Source organism: Colius striatus, chromosome 1 (genome assembly GCF_028858725.1).
Source record: "Colius striatus isolate bColStr4 chromosome 1, bColStr4.1.hap1, whole genome shotgun sequence".
NCBI classification, from domain to species: domain Eukaryota; kingdom Metazoa; phylum Chordata; class Aves; order Coliiformes; family Coliidae; genus Colius; species Colius striatus.
Window position 1 is genome coordinate 187,817,717 of NC_084759.1, and position 17,256 is coordinate 187,834,972.

The window sequence follows — 17,256 nt, forward strand, 5'->3', positions numbered from 1 at the left end:
CTTAAGGTGAAAAACTGAAACTAGTTTTATACAGTTGTACTTCGCTCTCCATTGTCTTTTCCACATTAATTACTGGAATTAACAGGGATATGATCAGGATTTTTTTTTTTTTTTTTTAAAAAAAGAAGGAATGAAAGATAGAGGGTGGTTTTTCTGATTTCTTCTATGCAGTCTGCATTGTCGAGTGTGTATTTGCCAACTAGTGGCTAATCAAACTATAAGGCTTTGGTAGTATTGAGGGTTTTTTGCATCCTTTTTGTGTTTGTTTTTTGTTTTGGTAGACAAAACTTCTAGTCACAATTGTAAAACAGCTTTGCAGATCTTGTCTTTTTCTGTACATTTTATAACACATTTTATCTCACTATAGTAGTTTAGGTTACAAATACTTTAGTGCTTACCTGATTAATATTTATCTTTGGTAATAGGTGAAAGCGTGCATTACCAAAATTTTACTTGAATGGCAGTGTAATTACATTTAACAGATAATCATCCACTACCCCAACTTTCTAATTAAAAAAGTAGTTTTCTTAGTTTTTAGTTAAGGAAACTAACATAACTGCATGAGAAGTAAAAAAAGTATTTATCCAGGTGTAAATTGTTAACACCAATTATAAACACTTACTTTTCTATCCCTTTTACATTCCCAGTATAAAAGTAGAAACTACTAACTAGGAACATATTGTTGCTAGACAAGGTTTGTTTTTAAAATGTTGTGCTTTGTTTCCAACAACAATTTCTTTGGTGGGCTGCACATTTATAGTGAGTTTTATAATAGACTTGATAACTACAGGTTTTCAAAAATCAAACTCTATTTATAATTTTTTCAGGAGATAAATCTCCCCCTAAACTTGAACCATCAGATGCATTACCTCTTCCTTCAAACTTGGAGACTAATTCAGAACCACCAACCCTCAAACCAGTAGAACTCAATCCAGAGCAGAGTAAGCTTTACAAAAGAGTAAAATTTGATAATGAATTATATAGCACTTCCATTCAGAAAGAAATAAATGGACACACTCCAGAACACTTACTTGACAGTAATCTCAATGAGTCGACTGTTTCTGCTGTAGCTGAGTCATCAACTGATGTAAACAGACGTACATCCATTCTCTTCTGCAAATCGAAAAGTATAAGCCCCCAAAAGTCTGCAAAGAACACTGAAACCCAGCCAACTTCTCCACAGCTAGGGACCAAAACCTTTTTGTCTGTAGTCCTTCCAAGGTTGGAGACACTTCTGCACCCAAGGAAAAGATCAAGGAGTGCATGTGGAGATTCTGAGGTTGATGATGAGTCCCCTGTAAAGCGCTTGGATACAGGTAAATGTTACAAAACTTATTTGAATGGATAAATCTTGAAAGTTAACATACCTGCTATTTTTTTAACATACATGTTAGTGGTAATCTTAACATACGTGTAATTGGTAATTTTAGCACTTGATTAGTTTTTCCTCATGGTGGAGTACTTAAAATTCAGAAAACTACCAATTCATTTTTGTTTTGGCCTTATACATTAGACTTGGTTAACCAATTATGTTTTCACAGTTTTCACTTTAACAATGGAACCTGCAAGTTTACGTGTATGGATAGACGATTTTTTTTTAATTAAATTTTTTGGTTTAGAGCTGTTTTCTGTTGCCCGTTGTTGCAACCAACAGGAAATGTGAATCACCTTTTTGTTTTCTTTTGTTTTTAAATTCCCTGTTAAATTACATGGAAATTTCATATATGGTTCTAAAACTAGAACTCATGTAAGGAAGAGCATGGAAAGTAGATGACTTCATGTTGCTGCAGTTTTGGTTCAGGCGTATTTTCATGTTATGAAACTGGTGACTTTGTATGAAATGCTGTGTTATACTCATGTATAACACATGGGAGTCTTAAAATCTGAAAGTACAATAATATTTCCTGTGTTTCTTTGCATACTGTAATTAAATAAAGCAGAAGAATCTAAGTGTAATATTACACTCCTATGAGACTTCTGTAAAGAACATTCAAAAACCCCACATTATCTTGATACACTGGTGTAGTGTAGTTGAAGACATTAATTTTGCCTTTTCTTGGAGAACCATAATTTTGTTTATTGATGGAAGTTTGACTAAAACTGTCTTTGAGGAAAAATAGGAAATATACTTAACGGTGCTATTTTCCTCAACAAGAGTTTTATTCAAACTTCACCAATAAATTAAGGAAATTGCTCAAGTATATTTAATGTTATCTATGCCTATTATTATGACTTTTCTATTACCTTTGAAATGAATATACTGTCTCATTGTCATGTTGAAAACCCATATGCAGATGTGGAAACAGCATGTGGGAGTTTTGTGTCTTTGAATAAAAGACATAGAAATTTAATTTGAAAAGTTATTGCGAATAATATATACTCCAAAAGCTGTTTGTGTGTTTTGTGGGTGTTTTTAACGTTTGGAAGGTTAGGAGGGTAAATTACTGGCTTTTATTTTGGTTGATTGTGGTGTTTTTGTTGGGTTTTTTGGGTGTTTTGGAGGGGTTGTTTTGTTGGATGGAGGATTTTTGTTTTGTTTTGGGGTTTTTTGAATGATAAATGAGGAGTAAAATTCTTAAAGTGCTGGAATCATAGCATGAGAAAATAAGTAAGACTTGGTGAGGAAGAGCAGATCTTTTTAATTTATATTTTTACTTCTCTGTTTCATCTCTTTGAGTAGTCTTGGTTTCTTGAAGCTAATGAAGATATGCACAGAATTAAATTTATGTAGAACTAATACTTCCGGGACATTTATATTTAAACTTTTTATTTGTTTGTTCAACAACAAACTGTGGATGTGAATTGAAATATTTTAGTCAAACTAAATTCAGCAGAAAGTGTTCTAGTTATTGATTAATGATGTATGGAGGTTTTGAGCATATATAGTTCATGGAAATGTGTCAGCTTATCAAATTTTATTCCTGTGATTCTTTTTCCATTTGTAACCAAACATTTTACTTTCTACTGGAGATTTTATGCCTCGTGTTATTTTCAGACTTCTGTCTCCAGACTAATTTAAGCAATTTACAGTTTGCAGCTAATTTGAGCTACAGTTCAGCAAGAAACCAGCACAAAACTAGATACTTTCCAAGATTTTAAATCAGCTGCGTTGTTTTACTTTTGCATATGCAACCTGGTGTCCGTTCATGCAGATATTTGTGTTCTGATAAAAATAAGTGAAATTATGTATGCAGTCATTTTTATGTATATATTTGGTTATTTCCCACAAAATTTTAGTTTCATGCTGCTAGTGAAAAATGTTTTTGTTCAAAAGAATTTGGAAGACATGAGCTTTTCCTTCCAAAGCCACACCATGATAGAAAAAGCCTGTTTAGGCTTTCTACACACATTCTTGTCAGGTAGCAGCTTTGTGAGACATCACTGTAGTTGAAAATGAACTAACATTGCTGTTTTCTTTGGCTGATAGGTGTGTTAAATATCCTCAGTTCTAGTGGAAAGGAACTTGCTTAATATGCAAAGCATTGACTTTTCTAAGGGGTTGCATAATCACTTTTTTTTTTTTTAAATTTCTTACCTATTGATAGTCAAAGGGTCTTTTTTCTTTACTTGAGGAAGTTGTTTTGTCCCTCATCTCACTCAGTCTCCTCTTTGTTTCCCCTTTTCTTGTCACTCAAGTTCTTATCTGGAGAATTTTAAAGGAAGGCTAAAGCTTACCTAGTTAAGTAAACCCACACCTACTTTGGTGCTTTGTTATTCTCATAGAAATCCTTTAATTATGCTTTCTTGAATTACATTTGATACTGCCAGTTACTTTGGCACACTACTTTGGTGTCTCCTTTGGTGTTGTTTTTTCATATATAAAGTAATTATTGAAATACTGGGGGTATTTTTGGAAGTACAGGACTATTGCACAATGTGACTTAACCTTCAGTGAGGAAGGAAAGCAGTTTGCTTTAAAGCTCTGACCTACTTTTATATGTGAGTCTTTGTTAAAAAAATATGAAGCAATAGTATAATGTAACTTTAAATTGTAATTTAATAGTGTTCTACTAGAGCATTTTCACGCAGATATATAGCACGTCTTTCTCCATAGTTTCCTTGTGGAAACTGATGGCCACATTGTGTAGAAATAGGTTAAAAAATTTCCAATACATACTTGGTTTTGCTTTATATGGCGTCTAGCAATTTCAAAAAGAAGATAGATTGGTTTTACTTTGGACACTGTTACATCAGAGATGGAAGTACGATTCTTGAAGTTTAGGCATTTCAAATCATAACTGTGACAAGCTCTATGACCTTTAAAAATATCTGTCCTATACTTACCTTTCTCTTTTATAACAAAGGTTAATCCTTTTCATCAGGAAATTGGTGCAATTCTTAACACTTGGGGAAAATTCAATTAATGGATTGAAAGTAGATTTTTACCGCCCATCTAAAAAATTGTCTCTATCAGTTGTGTTACAGGAAAAATAAACTCCTGGAACAAATGATTATTTCAAGATACCTTTTGAGTGTTATATAATGCTAGATTAGGTTCAGTTTAAGCTTTCATAAATTTATGATAGTAATTAACGTTGTTTTGGTGTCCTCTGTTTGAATTAGAAACTAAATGTTTAGAATATACTATATTAAAACAATCATTTTACCTTACCATAGAGTTAGGATTACAGAGAGTGATTATTGTAGTGCAGTATGTTAATTTTCTACTATATCTTGGCTACACAGCAGTAATAGAAAAGTTCAATGAAACGTATGATTTATGTAGCATTTGCCTTTCTTACAGCTGCACAGATTTTCTCAAGGCACTGAAACAGATGTAAACAAATAACTATAAATTGGATCATTAAATTATGTAACACAGTAGAAAGCACAGAGTTTTTTTGAGAGTTGGGGGAATTTATAATTTCTTAATGTATATTTTCCATACATTTATCAGTATGCAACAAATGTAGTTGCACCTTATGAATTCTGTTAGTAAATATTGAACTGACTTTGTTTCTGCCTGATTGCTACAAAATGTTTGACGGCATTTTTGGGGGTTCTTAAACCTGTTAATGATTTGGGGAAACAGACTCTATAACTCAAAAGTTATAAAGAAGGTATGTTTATTCAACGCCTGGCGTACGGGGGCGGGGGATGGAATCGCTCCACCACAAACGTGCGCACCCGACTCGGCAACTTGCTTGACTTCTATTTGTTACAAAGTTACAAAATAATAGGATGACATTATCCGCCTATACAAAGACACAACCTGTCCCCGATTTCGCATGTAAATTAGGTCTTTTCTTAATTTCATTTGCGTGATGTTTCCCGGTGATAGTCGGTGATGTTTCTCTGGGGCCTTGGGAGATGAAGGCTGATAAGTCCTGAGGCTTTCTCACCCATTATCTTTGCACAACCTTAGCCCCTCAGGGAACCGATTTCTGCCTTCAAGAAAGTTGGAGGACCCAAGTGGTATTGTGTAGGGGGATAAGCACGACATTTTTACAGCTTCAGTGTGAATTTTGTCCCATCTGAAAAATAAGCTTTATACTATTGCGATAAGTTAGTATAAGGTTTATTAATACATGTCACTATAAAGCTCCACATCATTAATTTATTTGACAGTATTATCTTTTGGGTTATTTAAAAAAAAAATATCACCACCCAACGTAAAATTCATGTGTTTTCTAATACCAGTATCTTCTGGTTTTCTTGGTGCATTAGGATTCATGGAGCCTTTTACTGGCATTTCTTTTTTGATTTTGAATGCTTAGCTCATTTCTTGGCCCAAGTTTGGTTTTCTAAACAACAAAACTTCATAGTCCTCTTGTGTGTTCCATCCATGGCAATTAACACATTTTTTTCTGTGTGGTGCAGATTGTAAACAGAGAACTGTGGAATTTATTGAAGGTATTAAAAAAATAGTGAATATGGAGATCTACACTGTGCTTATAAATGAACATATTTGCCGTGATGTTGGAACTGAGTATAGATGACCTGCCTTCAAATTCACTGGCTTAGATATCTTGAAGTACATTTTATCAGTTACATAAGGTACCAGAGTTGGTCAAATCACCATGATTTTTTACCTATTTATAACATGATGGAATCATAGAATAGTTTAGGTTGAAGGGCACCTTTAAAGGTCATCTAATCCAGCCTCCACAAATACACCCGCGGGCCTGATAGAAGAGATGGATGATCATAAAAATGAATCCCATGACTCCAACTCTAGCTGTGGGCACTAAACCTGGCAGCCAGAAGTACAAGTGATTAAGGCTCTATTTTTTAGCAGTGCATCATTGTGAGGCTGATGAGTCTTCCTGTGTATTTCAGTGAGTACACACACATACTGTTAAATGAAACCCAGTAGATTTGATGGGTAAAGAACGGTGGTGTTTGTGATAAGACAGTGAATTAGTTTACTACAATATTGTTTATGTTATGTTCTTGGGCCTATTCATAGATATGAATTGTGATATGAGGATATTTCCGTGTGGACTGTCTAGAATTGATTAGACCATGGTAGTAGGAGGGCTCATGTGCTGTCAGATACATATTCAGGAGTTAAAATGAAGTCATGAATGTGTTACAGTGTGTGATGGCAAACTAAAACAGAGACATAGAAAATTTCAAAAGGGAGGACACCAAGGAAAGAAAATAAGTAGTTTTTTTAAAAACAGCAGGGGGAATAGAAGGAGGAGTAGAAAACAAAGTTAAAAAGCAAGGGGGATTAGGAAAATATATGGACTACAAACTAAAACAGATGTAGAATGAAAATCTAACAAGCAAGGGCACTAAGGAAAGAGAGGAAATAATTAAAGGGGAAAAAGTGAATATAGAAAGAAAATTTTAAAAGCCAAGGCACCAATAAAGACAAGAAATAAAGGCAGTGAATGGAATAAAAAAGTATCTTAAAAACAAGTAGGATTGATGAAATGAGGAAAAAATTAATAAATAGCAAACTAAAATGGAAAAGGAGAAAGAAAAATTTAAATGATAGCACTAAGGAAAAAAAATTAAAAATTAACAACAGTGAGGTAAAAGTTGAAGAATTTAAAAAGCAAAGGATTTGGAGACAAAAGCACTAAAAATTAGTGACAGCAAAATGCAGACATACAGAAATTTTTTAAAACAACAGCCTTAAGAACTCATTAAAACATGAAAGCAGTGAATAGGATAAAAGTAGGCATAGCAAGAAAAATTCAGGTGATGCATATTAAAAAAATCAAGGAAAAAATTGAAACAGGGACAAAATACCTCAATCAGGTTTAGAAAGAAAATCTAAAAAGTGACAGCACTAATGAGAGAAGAAATAATTTAAATGAAGACATTCAAGGAAAAAAAAAATCTCTGCTGTGAGTGGAGACAGTTCCCTGAATGATTCACTACGAGATGAATGTCTCTCATAAAAGATTTGTGTGGGATTGGGTTGTTTTGGTTTTTTTTATGTTCCCCCTTTTTCCCCCCTAGATGAAAAGACATTATATAGTTACATGCATAGAGGTAGTTCCTCTGTAAAACAGTAATTATGGTAGTATATACTCTTTTAGTGTATCATAGATGCAGTCCAATACTCTGGGATATTTTTAATTGGTAGCTCTCTTCTGTGTTTCTCATTGTAGTACCTAGATATAGTTTCTTTGGTGTGCATAAAGGAAGTGTTTGCATTAAGAAGATATCTCATAAAAAGAAAAATATATTACTGAAGGATAGGTAAACTACTTGAAGTGAAGTTGCTGTTACTTTGCTTGCTTTTTACTTTGTATTAAAACCATATTTATTGGCCATGCTGTCACTTGGACTTTGTCAGGCAATGCTATCCTAACATGGTAACATTTCCCCCATTTTCATTTTCCTTTCTCTCTTTATTTTTTTTTCTATTTCCTCTCCCTGTAAAGCTGTAATAATAGAGCTGTCACTCAGAATTTGCTTTCAAACAAGTCACTTTAAAAAATGGAGACAAAAGCAGAGGTTGAGAACTAACCTTAAGCTGATGAGAACAACTTAAGTACTCCCGAGTTCTATAAAAATATTTTTTTGTGGAAGATAAAAGTATTTTAGGACTGAAGGAAAAAACTGTTATAGGGCTGTGTTCTGTATGTCCTCTCTGGAGTGGCAGATTTCTGGTAGACATTCCTGCCTTGATCTTTCAAATCAAATATCAGCTTCAGTTTCAGTTTCTGTTCCCTGTCCTAGAAGGAAGTACAAATTAGGAACTGGTTTTTTTACTTGGCTAAAAAAGACAAATGGTAAATTAGTTCTTTCATTTTTAATAAAGCAATATTGCAGGACATACTTACAGAAGACAGCTCTGAAGTTCTACCTCTTAGTCCTTTTCTTTTTTCTTTGGATATCATGCCCAGCAATTGTGTTTTCACAATTAGAGAGAAACGTTTTTTTCAAAGAGAAAGAAAAAAAAATTAGTAAAAGCTCTGTATAAAATCCTTTAGATAGTCATTTAAGAAAAAGAAATTAAGTTCCATTTAGGAAGTTGAATAACTTGTCTTCATAGGTCCTGTTGGACTGCTCTGAAACACTGCTAAGTGCTAAGTTTTTGTTGCAGTGTATTGATAAATAATTATCATGCTTTTTCATTATGAGTTGAGAATGAAAATCATACTTATTGATTATTTAATAACACTTGTTTTAAATCAGGATTTGGTAGATGAGAAGAGAAATCTTCAAATGGAAAAAGTGTAAGAGTATTTTTTCTAAAGGAACTTTACTGTTTGCATTATTGCTTAACTGGAAAAAAAGATTCTGATTTAAAATCCTCATAAGTAGTTTTTGCCAAGATAATTAGAAGTAAATGGTTCTGTAGTCACTATATTTCTTGATTCCTGATTGACATACCCCATTGATCTGTGTGTGACTTAGGCACTTAAACCTTGTATTTTACAGTCATCTGTGTGTGTTTTACATGTTATAAACCACATAAACTAGATCTGACCCATGAATTGAATTTGTAAAGTTAGTATTATATTCTAAAAGTTTTGTACTGGTGCTTTTTAATGTCATTTTCTACTATACAACTACTGTCATCAGTCTTTTCTATATCGCTAGAACACCTGGCACTTTCTAGAAGAAGTTTTAAAATGTGTTTTTTTGAGAAACATTTTTACTTGTATGCTTTTTTTTCCTTTCATAGTTTTCTGGAATGTTTTCAAACTCCTCCACTATTGTTGCCTCTCACTTGTATATTTTAAAATGTCCTGCATAAAAATACAGTGATCCTGTTATTGTAGTGCACAGAGTAACAGAAAATCCTTATCTTATGAAAGCTGTAGTTTTAAAATGTTGATTAGTTTTCCTTTCTGTTATGCAGATCAGAATCAACTGTTCTATCAGATCTCATCTGATTAGCCAGAAACACTTCTTATTTCCAGATTTTTAAGAAAATCAGTAGTTACAGCATTAATTCTGAAGCATTCTTTTGAAACACATCAAACTGATTCTTCAATGAGCTACTACTGTATTAATTATATGCTAGTTAAACCAATAAAGATGAAATTTTCCTGTTTAGGATCTTGAAAACTGCTGTTATTTGTCATGTAGATGTGATGTCATGTACTCCCATTGAGCCTTCTTTGCTGTCTTTGGCCATGAGCAAGTTTGGAGCAAGTTTTAAAAGCTTTGTTTCCAAACAGACTCTTACACAAAACTTTATCTTCTTTGTCAGTAACTGGCTTTGGGAGTAAACTTTGACATGCCCAGATATTCATCTGTGTATTTGGAAATGGAAGACTGTGTCTAATATTCTTTCTGCACTCCAGGATTTACTGTTGGAAGTAGACATTTGTAGGATCACTCTAAGGTTCACTTTTTAAAAACTGTGTGGATGCCTTCCTATTGCTGCAGTACACTCATTTTCAAGGTTTGCATATTCAATAAATAACTTCTGATTATTTATTACCTTAAAGTATTGCTTTATCCTTTCTGTGCATACCTGTATGTAGAAATACTCTTAAATTAGGGTCATCCCCCTTCTTGTTCTTCTTAGAGGCACTTTTAGATACATTTCAAAACCATGTTCTTGATGCGGTATCATGCACATGAAGGTTGTATTCTGTGCTTTCAATTATTTTCTCTTTCAAGAAAGAGGATTGAATCAGAGCAAAACATTAAATTAGTTTTGCACCTTTTGAAACTTTAGATGAGTATTAGTGTTAGAATGCATTAACACTTGAATCATTCTCACTGTCTCTGGACACTGCTGTAAGGATGGCTTATTTATTTGAAAGCTCTGTTTCCTTTCAGAGAGACTTAATGGCTTTTTCACTGTCTTCCAGGTTCTCATATTAACTAATATCATGCTGGGTATTTATCTCTTTGGATCCTAATTATTTTCTGTTATCCTCAACATGGAATGGAATTCAATTAAATGATCATTTTGGAACACAGAAAGACAATTACATTTGAAGTAATTATTTTGGATCATGTTGGAGACACCAGCCATCCTTAAAACAAAAAAAAAAATATGAACACTGTTGGAGGAAGTCTTTGACATATATGAAACTATGCTCTTCATTCAATATATTTCCCCATTTCCGTAAGTTATAAAGTTGTACATGTTGTAGTATATGTGACACAAATTGGTCGCAGATTTTTACCAGTCCCAGCGTTCTTATTCTCAAAACATGCCATGTAAGAGCAGATTAGTTCAGAATGTTTCACCTCCATCCTCTTCCTTTACCCAAAAACCAGTCTAATCCTCCTTGGAGCAGTAAAGAGTATCAAAAAATGTTTTCCCTCTTAGTGCACTTATGTAGCATTAGTAAAATACACATTTTTTTCTTTATATATTTTAATGAAGACTGACATCACTGGTGGTGGGTAAGTGCACAAGTCAGGTCTTGATTAGTCCTTGCTTGGTAAAATGAGCCTGGATAGTGTTATATGAGTGCTGGTACACTGTGTGCAGTTGTTTTTTGAATATTCCCACTTTTTTAGGTATTGAAATTATTTAACAGTTTTAATTATTTCTCAGCTCTTCAGCTGTGGTTTTAATAGAGCACTTCATCTTACATTTGAAGATACTTGGTTTTTGCATCAGGCTATGCATAATACAGTTTTAAGTGCTTTAAAAATTGTTCCATTTCTTCTGTTTCAGCAGAACTGCAAGATGCAATTACAGTGTGAAATGCACAGTTCTGTATTCAGTGGCAGCATTTTGTCCATGCATGGAGCATACTGCTCCTTGGACTATCCTGAGTTTTGTTCCTCTCTCATTTTTTCTGAACTTCTGGTGTCTTTCATTAGTTACTTTTTCCTGCTTCCATTAGTTTGATATGAACAACAAGGTTCTGACTTGCTTGATGTAGGCAGTCAATGAAGTTTGAATTGCAGCTTAAGAACAAACTGCTACTGTTGAGAAAAAGTTGAAACTTTCCCCAATAAAATACAGTTTTCAGGCAAGTGAGAAACCTGTGAAAAAGTAGCAAGCTGATAATCTTTGGCTTACTGGTTTGTGGTTTTTTTCTTCTTGGATAACAGTTGTTTGTTAGCATTTCTTTAGTTTTAAAATAGTTATATGCCATGATTGATATGTAGTAAATTTTCTATGTAAATTGCAGTCTGGAGCTGAAGGCAGAAACTGGCAGTTAACCCTGCATTTAGGATGGATAGCAGACATCACTCTTTGTGAATTACATTTTTTCAATGAAAAAAAGTTGTGCCTCTGAGTGGACTGGTTTTTTTGAAGCAGTTTAACAGATGGGAATATAAAAAATTATTCACTAATGAAAGATTTTAGTTTGGGATTTTTTTAAGTGGGATTGTTCTCAGGCAAGGATGTTGGTGTGTGGATATGTATAAGAAGTTCAGTACATGACCTAATAAAGTTTCTCTCCATGACTGCAGAGAAAGCTCATTTGATCTATCAAAATCATGAGCTTTTGGAAAATGTAAATGGCTCATAAAGGTTTGTTGCAAGCTTACCCAAACTACTAATCCTCAAAAGCAGGATGCGTTACTTTTCCCATGGATTTTCTTCATTTGACTTTCTTAGTAATATCTTACGAGCCAATAAAATGTAAATTCCTTCAAGCAAATAGAAATCTTGTTTAATCTCACTTGTTTTAGTATCTGCAGGAGATTGGGTGTTTCTTGATTCACAAGCAAATAGGGATCTTCTTTAATCTCACTTGTTCTAGTATCTGCAGGAGATTGAGTGTTTCTTGGTTCACTGGAGATTTTTTAATGATTTTAAAAATCCCAAATTCCCAATTACAGCATAAAAATGTAGTATATCTGTTTATTTTTGTATCAGTGATACCATAAAGCACTTGTATTTTATTGCCTGCATTTTTCTGGCAAGTTAACAAGGTCACTTGGGAACTGCTGCATCTGTGTGTTTTGTCTTTTGTTTAAAATAAGCTTTGAGACCTTCCTTTCTTAAAATAATACATATTACTTGTAATTTCTGAGGAGTGGAGTATATGAACTTGACTCTCAAGAACTGTTTAAGGTTATATCATTCTGGGCTTTTGATATTCAGTAAAATTACTGCTGCTGATAGCTTGCATGTTCCTGGCTTTTCATACTTCCACAAGCAAGAGATATGTGTCTGAGAAGCCTGAAATTATTTTGTACTTCAGTATTCCTTTTTTGTCATTATAGTGTGTGTGGGCTTTTCCCCCCACTGCTAGTAACCATTCTACAGCTTGAAAAAACTTTGCTTAGTGATCTTAAAACCTACTTTAGTGAATTAAGTGAGGCAATACACTTGTAATGTAGATGATGTTTTAAACTAGTATAAGACTAGACTACTACTGCAGAGAGCTGTCTCCATTGCTATTGTTGCCATGTTTCTGTTGCATCCCTTGCTTGTTAGTATCAGCCATCACATTTGCTTTCCCCAGTGCATGACTGAAAACTAGTGCATCACTATGACCACATATTTCTTTGTATTGACATGGTGATGATAAGAAACCATTGCAAGGGACTGAGTGCCAAAATACCCATTTCAGCAGCAGCATAGTCATAACTGATGAAAGCAATCAAAAGGTGAAACTACTTCCTTTTTTTTTTTTTTTTTGTCCTGGATGTACATACATGTGCAGAATCAGTGTATGCAGAGATAGGCAGTCGAGTCATATTTGACCATACATATGGTTACATATTTTATACATGCTCTTAAGAATAAACAGACGTTTCCTTCCACTTTAGGAGTATGTTGGGAATGTGCTTTGGTTCTGGTAGCAATAATTACTTAATCTGTCTTTAAAATTTAATCTGTGATCTAACTTATTTCTGCTGATAGCTGATGTATATTAGCTAGATGCCTGAATAATAACGAGTAACACGTCTCAGGCTTGTGGTTAGGTGAAAACAAAACGTTTTCTACACTTCCCTTGAAAAATGGTCTGGCAGGAGATCTAAGAATAAAAAATACCCTTTTTGCAGAGACCTAAGAGATCTCATTTTTATCTTTGCAGGATATTTTTTCAGCTTTTCATTTGAGATTCAATGGGAAGTGTGCTGTGATGGTTTATAGGGGAATTTAAGCTTTCTGACAGGTTTTTCAGCATAGTCTAGGACTGAACTCTTTATTCTCTGCCTGTTCTCACTTGCTGAGAATAAGGAGATTAATCAGTAATATCTGTTCAGGCACACTCAAGACAATGCTCCCTTTGTCCTATTTTTCTTGTGTAGGAAACAAAGCAAATATAGCAGTTACAAAACAGATGCTTTTAAATAAATGTTCTGCAATTTCATCTAAATGACAATGGGAGAGAATGCTCATCTGTAAGTCTTTCAGGTTGCTCAATAAATTCTCGTTTTTGTCTCAAAAATGTAAAATTGTGTTGATAATCCAAATGGAAGGTCTCCTTGGGGTGGAGGGGGAAAGTCCCATAAATCACTGTATGGAAATGCCTTGAAATGTGACTGGATTGTACAGAGTAATTTGCTAAGCTGAAATTCCTTAGTTGTCAGCCTTCTTTGCAGAGGTCTTAGTAGCAAACAGACTGGAACAATTAGAAGCTAATAAAGTCAGTTCTGGCATAATTGTCTTCTTATAATACTCTATGGAGAGGCATGTGAAGTTAGGTAAGCTTATTTGTCTGAATGAGCAAAGATCATCATAACCTTTAAGACTGGTTATAGGATGGCTGGGATGGGTAGCTCTTCCTTGCATTGAGAAGCATGATGGTCAGATGCCTTAAGTGAAGACTTCAATTTTTTCTAAAGAAATAAGTGTGCGTAGAATGGAATTAATGATAAAGTTTTGTTCTTTTTGGAGTCTACAGCTTGCATTAGCTGATTGCAGGCTAGTAACGTCTTTATACACTCACTTTAGTTAATACTCTTGAGCCTGTGTTGGATTCTTCATCCTAATTTCTACCATCCACTCCCCTTTGGAAAGTCTTCAGAACACTATTTTAAACCTCTTCATTTGTCTCTTTAGTCACATATGGAAATGGCTTAATAAGAACTACACAGTTCCAGAGCAGGATTAGCAGCCCATCAGATCAGTAGCTTGTAATGTAAAAGCCATTTTTACATTTTCATTATAATTATGAAATTAAAATATAGTATCACTAGATGTTATATAAACTTGTGCAGAGGAAGGATAGTCAAAAAGAGTAATGTGCATATTACTGATTTTTGATCACAGAAAACTGACATGGTAATGTCAGTCTGAGTTTACTAAAGTGGAAAGACTTTCAGGAATAACTAGATAAGTGTCAAGAGGGAGTTCCTGCTACTCTTTGCTTCTAGTGTTTGAAAAGAATTTGTAGTTTTGACTTACGATTGTAACATGGTATTCAAATGAGTCTTGTGTTGACTTGGTAAATCTGCCTGGTTTGTAACTTTTTTAATTTGTTTTTTCTAGCCACCTTCTGCAGCCTTGAGTGTCTAACCTTGTATTTATAGTACTATGTTTAGAAATGAAATAGTTTGTTAATATTCATGTTCTTTCTTCTTCGTCATATCAGACTACTTGAAGTACAGAACAATAATCATGCAGTGTATAAATACCAAAAATTCTTAATCAAAATGATGTGATTTCGAGTTTGACGTACTATATTTTTGTTATGCTCTAGGACTGTCAAATGGTTTTGGAGATGGAAGTAAAGACAGAGCATTAGATGATACTCCAGGAAGAAAAGTTGAACCTCGTCGCCGCTGTGCATCAGAATCTAGTATTTCATCTAGTAACAGTCTTCTGTGTAACTCAAGGTAAAACTGTAAATCTGAAATATAAATTTGAGAATGAATGTATCAGTTTTCTTTAGTCCTTGTGTCTCGTGCTTATGTACATAAATTTTAGAAAAAAAAGAATGCGTTTAAATTTTCTGTGTTGCGTGTCAGATCTGAGACACCTTTCCAGGATTGCTGATCATTTTTTACTGAATTCAGGTTGTTGCAGATTTGAACAGTTACACTTTCTACTTGACTGTGCTTGTCTTTCTTTGTGTAGGTACATATACATGTTTCTCTGTATACTATGTTACTTTAATTACCTTCCTGTTCATGAACACTGAAATTGGGTGTGAAGGGAAGAGAGAAGCAATTTCCAAAGTATAATCTTGTACACAAGTGTTGTGGCTTAACCTTAGGCAGCAACTAAGTACATAGCAGGTGCTCACTCACTGTCCCCGTCCACCTCAGTGGGATGAGCAGGAGAATCAGGGAACAAAGACAAAAACAAAACTTATGGTTTGAGATAAGAACAGTTTGCTAACTAAAATGACATACAACAACCATAACAATACTATATAGTTACAATAATTGTAATGAAAATAAATATAACAAAAAGAGAAACTTAAAAAAACCACATTCCAAAAAACCCTCCCAATAAGTGATGCACAATGCTGACTGATGCCTGAGCAGCATCGACCCCTCCCAGCCAACTCCCTGCAGTTTATATACTGGGCATGACCTTCTATGGTCTGGAATAGCCCTTTGGCTAGTTTGGGTCCCCTGTCCTGCTCATGCTCCCTCCCAGATTCTTGTGCACCCCCAGCCTCCTTAGTGGCAGGGCAGGGTGAGAAGCAGAAAAGTCCTGGATGCTGTGCAAGTGCTGCTCAGCAATAACCAAAACATTCCTGTGTTATCAGTGTTCTTCTCAAACCCAAAACACAGCCCTGTAGCAGCTGCTGGGAAGAAAATTAAATCTATCCAGCCAAAACCAGGGCAGCAGGAAAGGTGAATTCCGTAGCTGTGGAACAGCAGAATATCAGTCTGTTTTGTCTTACTGGCTACTTGCTGCAATGATTATAGAACTTGTATACCAGCTATTGACATTCTGTTTCTGAAGTTCGTTGTTAGATAGGACTGTCAGAGAGGTCACCTCTGCCAGCGTTAATAAATATTTCTCCATTACCAATGGTGCACATGTTCCAAAAACACACTAGGCCCTAGGTAAAAGGTAGCTGTCTCCAGTCCTAGGCTGTAAGGATGGGGAGTACAGATGCATAGAGTAAATCTGTTAAGACAGACAAAAAAGGCGGCTTTATTTATGTGTTCAGAATTGATATTAAACTGTTTAAGGGTGTGGTGTTAATGCACTTAAGTCAGACAGGCTTTCGGAAACAATTTAATATTGCATCTCTTTTAGATGTGATTTAAGCTAGAATAATTGTTCCAATTCTTTAACTTTTAAAGAAAATTCAAACATACAGAGAAGAAATTTCCCATTTTGTGTATAGACATTCCACAACTGAAAGACTTGAAAAATGAAAGAGAAAATAATTGTGTTTCCTAATAGAGTGGAACTGTTGGAGCGGAGGAAGTGTGTTGGCCAGTATCCACTGTAACACTGGAGGCGTGTCTGATTTGTGTGTGTATAACCTGTACAGCAATTGAGCAACTGAGGTGCAGTTGCATAGTTTGTCTTTGCTGATAACCAGGCTTTTGTGGTGTTGTTTATGTTTGTAACATAGCATTTCTGAGAGATTGCTGCTGTGATTTTATTGTGTACTGATTAGTTTAAAATACTTTTTCAAAGTCTTGATTTATAGCAAACAATGTTAATTATCAAGTAATGATTTTAATGTTAGTGCTTTCGTAGTTTCAGCCTACCAAAGTGTGGTAAAGGTAAACCTGCACTGATACGAAGACACACACTGGAAGACCGAAGTGAATTGATATCATGCATTGAAAATGGAAACTATGCCAAAGCAGCGAGAATTGCAGCTGGTAAGTATCAATAATGGTATTCTTGTATAGCTATAATTCTTTTCCATTTATTTGACAGATTCTAACATTCCTATTTTCTACTGCTGAATACATTAAGCATTCAGAAAATGAACTACTTGTTTCTGTTTTTGACTCTTTTAAAGACTTTGGAGATAAGAGAATAGT

The 17,256-nt window shown here is 34.4% G+C and overlaps 1 protein-coding gene across 4 annotated transcripts in view; it reads left to right on the top strand.

The window, feature by feature from the left end:
- BRD1 (bromodomain containing 1) overlaps positions 1-17,256 on the top strand; it is a 59,706-nt gene that overhangs the window by 31,375 nt on the left and 11,075 nt on the right. For 2 of the 4 annotated variants that reach the window (XM_062018408.1, XM_062018415.1), the window contains exons 8-10: positions 828-1,316; positions 14,994-15,129; positions 16,964-17,091. In XM_062018408.1, coding sequence (XP_061874392.1) covers positions 828-1,316; positions 14,994-15,129; positions 16,964-17,091 — 753 coding nt within the window. Of the gene's footprint in view, positions 1-827; positions 1,317-10,235; positions 10,475-14,993; positions 15,130-16,963; positions 17,092-17,256 lie in introns of those variants that run through there. The other 2 variants (XM_062018423.1, XM_062018432.1) reach the window with 2 other exon arrangements.